The sequence below is a fragment of the Coffea eugenioides genome, chromosome 1, assembly GCF_003713205.1.
Source record: "Coffea eugenioides isolate CCC68of chromosome 1, Ceug_1.0, whole genome shotgun sequence".
Taxonomy (NCBI): domain Eukaryota; kingdom Viridiplantae; phylum Streptophyta; class Magnoliopsida; order Gentianales; family Rubiaceae; genus Coffea; species Coffea eugenioides.
The window spans coordinates 9,535,163-9,545,799 of NC_040035.1; the positions used below are offsets into that span (position 1 = coordinate 9,535,163).

General features: G+C 33.0%; 1 protein-coding gene across 1 annotated transcript; it reads left to right on the forward strand.

Moving 5' to 3' along the window:
* The first annotated feature begins 8,327 nt into the window (after positions 1–8,327).
* Positions 8,328–10,372, forward strand: LOC113776341 (isoflavone reductase homolog TP7-like). Its single transcript, XM_027321477.1, has 5 exons — positions 8,328–8,576; positions 8,685–8,819; positions 9,280–9,517; positions 9,669–9,872; positions 9,953–10,372. Exons 1-5 carry the CDS (start codon positions 8,394–8,396, stop codon positions 10,117–10,119), a joined length of 927 nt encoding a protein of 308 aa, XP_027177278.1. The 5' UTR covers positions 8,328–8,393; the 3' UTR covers positions 10,120–10,372.
* Positions 10,373–10,637: the final 265 nt, after the last annotated feature.

The following is a 10,637-nucleotide window of genomic DNA, read 5'->3' on the forward strand; positions in this document are numbered from 1 at the left end:
GTTTTTGAAAATTTTGCGTGTTTGGACTACCTGACATTTCTATTCCTCCTTAGTTGGGTACTTCTGTGTTACTTTGCTTGTTTCTTTTTACTTTGCTTGATTTTTATTTATTTAGTAGATTGACTTGTGGTTAGTCGTGTGATTTTTAGAATTGAATGTCCAATCGTTAATCATTATATATATATATTTTAGGTCGAATTGTGTTTAATCTGCTGTACTTTGTGTCTAACTGTGGGTAATTTGCTACAGTTGTTTGTTCAATTGGGAGGTGCCTTTAACACTTAAATTTACTTATTGAAGTAGATTGCCTTCAATTGCCTTAAATGAGAGCCTTTTGTCTGTTTGCATTTCAATTACTACATTGATTGGGGTGATTTTGAGGTACATTATTATTACATTTGGATAAGTTTGGAACCACGAGTGTTTATTGATTGCATTTGTTATAAGTGTTGAGATATCTGTATAACTTGTGAGTGAATGAAGTGTGCATTTTGTTCATTGAATTGATTTTTCATTTGTTAGTGCTTTGAATTTCTTGTTTCCATTATTCGTTAGCAACTGTTGTCTATTGTGGTTTGGAGTGCAATTTGGAAAGAATGGTGAAACCACGATCCCGACCCTTTGACCTCCGCTCCGCCTCCTCCAACTACAGGTGCTAATAGCTGGCATCAGCTTCAGGGGAGTTTCGTTGTCCTTCTTCTTATTTTTACTGTTTCATTATCACATTGAGGGCAATGTGTGATTTAAGTGTGGGGGGGATTTGGGTTTAGTTTTGATTGGTGTTTCTTTAATTTGCTGCCTTTCTTACTAGTGTTTTGATGAATAAATATGGCAATTCATTCGTCTATTGCTGGTTGTGATTTATCTTATGAATTTTGTTTAAGTGGCAAGTAAAAGTATGTTATCTTGGTGAATACCATGAGTTTTATGACTTGGTGCAATTTGTGGTTAACTTGTTTAAGCAATCAAAATATTTTACTAGCAATTGTTGTGTGGATTGGGCAATTGTTGATCTCAGTTCTCCATGTTAGGAGATGACGTGGGCCATGATCTTTAATTATCTGGTTTTCTGGTGCTTTAATTGTGATTAATAAATGACCCTACTCCGCTAGTGTTGTCACCCAGTAACCGGGAGTCTTCACCACAAGTGTCGACTTTCGCGTCAAAAAGTGACTATATATATGAGTAGTTAGTCCTGAAGTTGTGAAGAGTTGAGTAACTGGGCTCTTTCATCTAAAAATGTCAGAGTTCACGTCAAAAGACTTGAATAGCTTGGGACTGAGCATTTATTAAAAAAAAGAAAAAGAAAATAATAAGTAAGCTTATGATCATGTTGGCCTGCCGATCCTTGTTCTTCAATGTTGAGATTTTGATTTTCAGTTGACCCAATTGCTAACTTTTGCTAGTTTAATATTTTGATTTCTTAGACGAGTTAGCTATGAATTGGACGAGTCTATGATTTCAGGAGCTAACCGGGAGAAATATGTCTTGACACTTAGCCACTAAAACTTGATTTTGGGATAAGCGTAGCTTGGCAGTAAATGAAATGAGAGTTAGCCATTGTTGAGTTTAGTGTTCCCATACTTGAGGACAAGCATGATTTAAGTGTGGGGGAATTGATAGGATATTAATTGTTAGTAATTTTATCGTTAATTTTCCTCTTTATCCTTGCCAAATATTGTTTTAATTGTCAATATATATTTATATTTGGTATTTGGATATAATTTCAGAAAGTGGAGCAGAAAAGTGCTAAAAGGGGACCTTCTTGAGAAGATTTCTCCACACGTGAAAGCTTCTAAAAGCTTTCCACAATCAGCCCAAATTGTGCAAACCAACGGAATTGCTGATGAAGAGTTGCCTTCCTATTATTAAGTCCTGGCAAGTCCACTAGCAATAAGAAATCAAAAGGAGAGAATTCTGCGGGGACCACGTAACATTGATTTAGAAAATGTGTTCTTATTGTGGGAGATATACTCATTAGTCAAGATGGACTTTGATGATGAAAGGAGCTTTTCCAATTTGATTCCTACGTCACTAGTTCTCTTAGGAAACTAGTGCTAAAGATAAAAGGAGAAAAAAGCACTAGAGGAGGGCTGGCAGAAGACATTAGATTAGTTTTCTCTCTACGGAGAGGAAGAGAGGTAGTATCAGGTTTTCAGAGGAGTTCTTCCTTTCCTTGTTTGTAGTGTGCAACTTTGGTTCAAAGAGTCTACGGAGACTCAAGTTTCTTCCTAAATTCTTAGTTAGTTATTTATGTATTTGATTCCATTTAAATTGCGTGGGAATTTTCTTATGAGGCGTGGCTAATTTTCTCCTCTAGTCAAGGATCAACGCGAAGACGCAGTCCCAAATATCTGTGAGATCTAATTAATTTTACGTGTTCCTTAATTTATTAATATTTGCATGTTTTCTATTTTAATTTCCATGGGATTATTTTGTTAATTGGATATCAAGGGCCCGATGTGCAATTTGACTTATTAATCTCTTGTCAAATTAATCAATTAAATCCGTAATTGTTTAGTTGGTTAATATTAGTGACAACTAGTATTTTCACATACTAGGGGGACATGCAATCTGATTTAAATAACCCTCGTAGCGTGTTATTAATTTGGGTTAGGCTTTTCTAGTTTTTAATGCAATTAGGAAATTAATTCCTACGGTCGTACCTAGGAGTATTTCCTGGTTAGGGGTAATCAACGGTCGTACCTTGGTTATCAATAAATTAAGGAAAAGCTGGTCATTAGAGTTTATCGGTGACTATAACTAGCCTATTAATTAAATTAAGTGAACCTTCTTTGCATCAATTATCAGATGAATGGACTGTGTCTGCGTAGTTGTATCCTTGGCTAGAATTTATTTATCATTTATTTAATTGTTATTTACAATTGTATTAATTAATTATTTATTTTTGGTTAAATTATTTAATTATTTTTAGTTAAATTGTTTAATTATTTTTAGTTTATTTCTGATAAAAATCCCCCGTGTCCCGAACTTGAAAGGAATCAAATTTTTCCCAGTCCCTGTGGATTCGACCCTACTCACTACTATACACAGAAAATTTATTTTTTCTCGAGTAGGTATTTATTATTGCACAGGCTCGACACCTGTCATAATTTCATGGTTTATTGGCAATCTGATAAAAGTTTTAGAGAGTCGTATCAAGCTTGAACAAATCGAATTTAATTTGCCATGGGATCTATGGTCCATTTTCTCAATAATTGAGATTTATTGACTAATCCTATATATATGTATCATTCATATGATATTTTATTTGGTTATGCAATTCATCCAGATTTCCTCCAATAATCTGGTATGGCTGCAAGTAATTTGAATGTTTCTTGGACTTGCATATTTCTGATTGTAAGGGTTATATGTATTGATTGTTGTTATCAATACAATATAATAATTCGAGAAACATATAAATAGTTGTTATATTCAACAATCAAAAGATTAATATCATATTAATCTATACAAGATAATTGGTTGACTTTATTTGAATGGATCTAGAGGTTTATTGAATCTCTGCTACCTTATTATAAGATAAATATCTAAAGGCATGATTTCAATATGAGTTGGCCTTCATGTTCCTGTTGTTATTTGGAATTAAGTAGCGTTTTGTGCACTATACACTTATGTTCATTTATCTCATATTATAATGTCAACATTAGCATGATTGATTAAATTTAAATTTTAGAGAATTTCCTCTATAAAGTGTGTCTTGCATCTCAATTATTTGATGCATGGGGTATTTTAATCACATAAAGGTTGGTGATTAAAAATGAATATTAAAAAAAGCAAATTATGAAATTCTTTTGTTAAAATACAAACTTTTTGACTATTTTAATATCCTTATAAAGTCTAGCACACTTTATGTTTGAGAGTAGCCATAGCATCTCAAACATTGGTGTACTACAATTTTGATCACAAATAGTTTAGTGATTAAAATCAAGGATTTCTAGTCAACAAGTTGACTACTCATTTTCTACGAATTGTCATTAGAGGTTTTCTTGCATCGTATATTTGGGAGTAGCCACAGCATTTCAAATATATGGTGTAAATAACTTTAATCACATAAGATTAAGTGATTATAAAAGAAAAGGAAAATTCAATGAAATTCAATCAACAAAAAGTTTTTTGACTATTAACAAATAACAAGATGCCATGCTAAGAATTTCACTTTTACATTATATATTTGGGAGTAGCCACAACATCCCAAATATTTGATGAGAAAAGTTTTTCATCACATATAGTTTGGTGATTGAAATTATGAATTTTTAGTCAACATATTGATTAGTTGACAATTTTTCTTATAAAGCCGCATACTTAGGAGAAGCCACAGCATCTTAAGTATATTGGTGTTTGGAGAAATTTTGTATTTCTTTTTCACATATTGTTGAGTGATTAAAGAAATTAAAAAAATGGCATCTACATCATCAAGTTGCAATTAATTCATTGAGATAGTTATCCAACCCCACAGGGAGGTAATTATTTTGGTGAGATTAATTGACATAAGATGGTAAATTAGACAGTCAATTAAGAGATATTTTTATGCCCACAGTACAAATTATTTCTTTAATTCATTGTCCTAGATTACTAGTCTTATGATTAAGTAAAGTAAATTCTATGCATGTTTGCAACCTTTGTCCATAGAAAGTTTTGAATTTAGTATTTAAATTGACATAAGGTTGATTCAAAATCAAGGTACAAATTTTCATAGCTTTTTTATGATATAGTTCTTGATTGTTAATGCAGTGTTTCATTCCAATGATTTTATGGTTCTTATTAGCTTGATTTTTAAATTCATTCTCTTTTGTTTTTGGTGCAAGTTTTAAATTAGCACTTTCATGAGAATGAACAAACCATTCTCATAATGTAGATATATTTGCTAATATAGAGGTTGAGTATGAGAACTGGGAGCAATTTAATAGTTTGTTCATTTTGTCTCATATTCATATAAAATAGGGTTCAAACCCTAATTATTTATAGTTAAATCTTGCATGAAAACCATAAAGAAATTGTGCAAGTTTTAACTAGCACCATTAGAAGGCTTTCTTTTGTGACACTTAACTATTGAAGTGTATTTTAGCTCATTTCTTAGAGTTGAGAATTTTGCTATATCATCAATTAAAGTCCCATCAAATTGGGATTGAGTTATTTTTATAGCATTTCATTCTTGATTCTTTCTTGCAGAATTTCTTAACCATTCAAACCTTCATAATACATATAAGGATATATGGTTAATTACTTGTTTTAACCACGTGTATTAAGAAAGGATAAAGAGGTTAAGAAATAAGAGAAACTTAACCTTCATGAAAGAAGAAATGGAAAGAAAGGTAATTTTGTTCTCATTAAGTCAAACAGCAATAAAGACCAACGTTGTTTGTAAGAGAATAATATTTGATACTTTACCTTGAAAGAAAGTAACTCAAAAGAAAAATCTCAATTGTTGAGTATTATAAATTGTGATATATTTGGTGAATTGGTTAAACCTGTCAATTTAAGCTGCCAGTATAATACGTTTCTGATTATATGAAAAGTGAACAAAAGTTTCTATAAAGAAACTTTAAAATAAACATTCACATAAGGATAAGTGATGTATTATTGCTCATTTCAAGAAATTTTGTTTTCTTATTACTTTAGAATTTGTATTTTCAAATTAATTACTATTGGGTATGATTATGAACCTCATTATCCAATAGTAGATTTTGAAAATAGTGAAGTTATTAATTCTAAAGTTTTCAGTACCATCTTTTGAATTGAGCAATATACTGCACTTGACCACAGTAATTATATTGGCAGCAAGTATGTTTAACACTAGGGAAACTCCTTAAATTTTGGCATAAGAGATTGAGATATATCTCTATAAATAAATCATAAATCTTTAAAGATTTTAGATTTGTTGACTATAATATTTCAGGTAGGCTGCATAATTAAAGCAGACTATTCAAGCATTATGGATGCCATAAGAGTTTTATTATAGCACTAAAATTTTGTGAATTTTTTTCTATCCTTTTTGATTGGTGAGAGATATTTATCTCATTATTAGGTAACCATTCATCATTTAAGGATGAATTGGGTAATGTTTTCATAAGGTACAAATGGAGAAATCTCTATTTTTAGGAATAATGTCACAAATTACCACAAAATCTCTACCAAATTTTGAGAGATTTTATTTAGGGTAATTATGACACTAGTAACTCACTATTAGAGCTACGTTAGATAAATATGAAAACAAATGTCCTTAACGTGACTCTTGATAACTAGGTGTACACATGTGTCACCATAATACATTTGTAAAGAATGCAATTTAAATTGTTTCTTCTCAATAATATATTAATTTATTCTTCATTTGATCTTAGAAGAATTTTTTCTAGTAAATTAATATACATTAAGGTTAGTGGGAGTAATGCTATGAGAGTTTTTCTCAATCATGATATTTGTGAAACCCTTCTATCATTGATATTCACAAAATAGACTGTAAAAGATAGTTAATCTATCTTAAAACCTTCATGCAAGAGTTTAATTTCTAGACTCAAAAGCAAGCAAAGAATTTCATAATTTCTTTATAAGTCATATTTCCAACATCAAGGAAATAATAAGTTATAGGATCCATTATTTCCTGATTGTTAGATCACTAAATCGAGCTCAAAGCCTAACAATCAATTCGGCTTGACTCATTTACTAACCTGTATTAGTACCAAACTTATATAATATACATGCAATTCGATGCTTAAATTCAACTGATTATGAAACATGTATCACTTAATAGATTTACCAAAATAATATTTTAGCATTTGAATTCCTTAGTGTTCAGATTTTAGATTTTATTTTTCCGTTTTACCTAAAACCCTTTTGTCTTCTTCGAGTGTTCGGCGGATAAGTTCTAGAAGGAATCTAGAAATTTCGTGCGATAAATGATGCGTGAAAACTGAGCAATGTTTGGTAAGATTTTCCTGTCAATTCAGGTCACAACTCTTTTCGGGGTGCCGATCTTTAACGTTTACCAATGGTATTAGTATTTGTTTCTGATCCATAGTTAGTTTCATTAACGTTGATGTATTTGACCACCATTGCCGGCTCCATTCATTTATAAGTAGAACCTAGTCCTGCAGTCGCTTCTTCTCTCGCCTCCCCATATTTGTTTTCAAGTAACAAAACCAACCAAATCTCTGCAATTGGATTCTATTTTTGGGAGAAGAGCACTAATTTGATAAAGAAACTTAATAATTGGTTTGTTTGGATTGTATTTATTTGCTTACATCATCAATACATTTTTCAACTACCCTTTTATATCACATACATCAAATCAAAAAAAGTGTTACAGTATTTTTTTTTCAAAACATATTCCAAATAATCTATTATCCAAACATAGACAAATGTTTCATGTAAATTCTTCACCCGAGAAGGAGGTATGGAAACAAAAAATGAATATTTTGGAGGGTAATTCTTAGCTGTCATTTTATTTGTTCCTATTGTTGTGAAGCTTTTAAGATGGAGTTTTTTTTTTTTTTTTTTGATAAGTAAGAGGTTTTGAACTTTGAATCACATACTTACAATCCCTCCTAACTTATAACCAAACAAATATGGATGTTTTTCTTTTTTCTTTTATGTGTAAATGGGAGATTTCAAAGTCGGAACCTCTACTTACACTCCCTCCTTCTGTACCATCTAATATACCCCTCCTCCTCTAAGATGAAGTTTTAAGTGTTCATAAATTGAAAATATGTACAAATAAAGGCATAATAATAATTATTAATTTACAGTGCCCTTTATCTTGTTATTTTAGCTAACTTTGTCATTTATTGGAATTAAATGAGACAAACTTAGTGTTTGGAGTACAAGCGTCTAAAAATGGATTTTAAAGTGTAACGTGTCTGCCCCCTGGGCACAGATCGGCTGGCTTCGGGACAACCCCAGTTGGGGCCTGGGTCGTGTGGTCGAATCTTGCTCACTACCGCTTCGAGGCTCTTGGGGGGCGGGGTCTCAGGGTGCAGTGGGGATTAGTCGGGGTGAATCCCGGATACCCCACTGTATTGACCAAAAAAAAAAAAAAAAGTGCAACGTGTCTTAAATCGAAATTTTAGGATGCAAAAGCAAGAAAGAAGTACAAGTTTGGAGATTCAAAGTAAAGTTACTCTTACTTTCATTGGTCACTCAGATAATGAACCTAACCTTTAACAAGGATCAAATACAACTCGACATAATAGATCCCTTTTGCTTGAGTGAGGGACGTGAAAGGTCTCTTCAGTACCTTCCAAACCAACCTCGAACTGCTTAAATAGCGTTCCTCAGCATGCCATCGTCCCCAGACTTCATTCGTTTCCTGATCCTCCACATCAGTTTAAAAAACTCTCCATAACCCTTCAGTTTTAGATATCTCAGAATATTCAAGAATGGCAGAAAAAAGCAAGATTTTGATCATTGGTGGAACAGGATACATTGGCAAGTTTATAGTTGCGGCCAGCATTAAGGCTGGTCATCCCACCTTTGTATTGGTTAGAGAATCTACTGTTTCTGATCCTGTTAAGGGAAAACTTGTTGAAGGCTTCAAGAACTCTGGGGCGACTCTTGTTCATGTAAGCAGCGTTTAATTTGACAGTGTTGTCAATTGGGATTCCTTTTTTTCCCTTTTAGCTGGTGATGCTTGTTTTTGATCTCGATATTGGAATTCTTCCTTGGAGCAGGGTGACTTGTATGATCATGAAAGTTTAGTGAAGGCCATAAAACAGGTGGATGTGGTCATATCAACTGTTGGTAACGGACAATTGAATGATCAGAGGAAGATCATTGATGCAATTAAAGAAGCTGGAAATGTCAAGGTGTGTTGTTTATGTGGTCTTGTTACTAATGATTCTCACTGGGGAATGTATTTGAATACGTTTGTTGTTTTTCTTATGTTGCAGATCTGTAGCTCTGCAATTTAGATAATTATAGGTTTTTAATTGTCGAAATATAGTAAATTTTGATAATGCACACGAAATTCATGTATTTAAAGGTTGTATGTGTCGTTCGTAGAGCTTGATGATACATTTTCGGAGTGGAGAAGCAACTAAGATTAATTGGCCAATTTGCTTAATTGAAATTTCAGTCGATTTTAAGCCTATCTATTGGGCAGAGTTAATTGAGGTTCTTTTAGTCATCGTGTAAAACCACAGTGATTTGACAATCTGTGAATTTGAGGAAAAGATTGCAGATTGGAATGAAATAGAGTATAATTTCTGTCAGTTTTTATCTACTATCGTTCCCAAATTCTGACACATAATATGGTGAAATTCTCAGAAATTCTACCCTTCAGAGTTTGGAGTTGATGTGGATCGCCAAAATGCAGTTGAGCCTGCCAAGTCTGCATTTGCAGGAAAGTCTCAGATTCGTAGGGCTACTGAGGCAGCAGGGATCCCTTACACCTATATCTCGTCTAACGCTTTTGCTGGATATTTTCTTCCAACCTTGTTACAGCCAGGAGCCACTGCACCACCACGAGATAAAGTTGTCATCTTGGGAGATGGAAATGCTAAAGGTATGGCATATAATATCACTTGGCTATTTTATTCTTTTTCACCCACTTCACCTGATCATTTTCTTATCCTCTGCTGAACTTATCCTGTAAGAACGTGAATATTGTACTGGTGTTTAAAAATTTTTTTTTTTTTTTAATGTTTCAATTGTAGCTGTTTTTAATGAAGAACATGACATTGGTACTTTCACCGTCAAAACTGTTGATGATCCAAGAGCATTGAACAAAGTTGTCTACATTAGGCCTCCTAAGAATAGTGCATCATTTAATGAGTTAGTGGCAGTATGGGAGAAGAAGATTGGTAAAACTCTGGAGAAAGAATATATTCCTGAGGAACAACTCCTGAAGAACATCCAAGGTGACAAGAAGTTTGATTTCAATTTCCTTAATTCTTTATTGTATGAATTATTAGTGTATGAATGGACCATTTCTTCGCAGAGGCTCCAATTCCGCTCAATGTCATATTATCAATTAACCATGCAATTCTGGTAAACGGTGATACTACCAACTTTGCAATTGAGCCATCTTTCCGTGTAGAGGCTTCAGAGCTTTATCCTGATGTCAAGTACACCACTGTCGAGGAGTACCTTGATCGATTCGTCTAAGAAGTTCATTAGTCTTCTGATTGATATGGTCATGGCCTGGAATAATTTGCTGATAAACTTGGTCCAAGACTTTGTGTTGAATGTGTTATAATGATCTTTGTTAAATGCTTCTGCTATATTTGATTTTACTAAATATATTAGCACAAGTTTCAAAAATAGGAGGAGTTGTTATCTATTGTATTGGTATTGAATATTCTCCGACCTTTGCGGGAATAACGTAGTAATGAAACGAGTTGTTTTCCTTTTTCTGCAATGCTTCTACCACATCTCCTTGCAACTCATTTTATAAGCATGTCAATCCTGTGAATTGCTGCTAATAACTTTCTGACTTTTGTGAAATACAACTCTAATGCGACTGTTGAATAGGCTTGACAATATGCAATCATATCTGTGCCATTGCCGTTGTGGTTTACTTTGTTGATGAACAAGCAACTTGAAGTTTGTTGAGTTGTGGCTTGGGGGGGATTTTTAGAATCCTTCCTGCTGTCAAATTGTCAAATCAAAAGTTCAAATCCTTT

Excerpts from the sequence above, each read along its gene's own strand:
- LOC113776341 (XM_027321477.1), top strand. The coding sequence starts at position 8,394 with ATGGCAGAAAAAAGCAAGATTTTGATCATTGGTGGAACAGGATACATT. Across the intron at positions 8,577-8,684 it reads CTGGGGCGACTCTTGTTCAT|GGTGACTTGTATGATCATGA; the intron begins GTAAGCAGCGTT and ends TCCTTGGAGCAG. Across the intron at positions 9,518-9,668 it reads GGGAGATGGAAATGCTAAAG|CTGTTTTTAATGAAGAACAT; the intron begins GTATGGCATATA and ends TTTCAATTGTAG.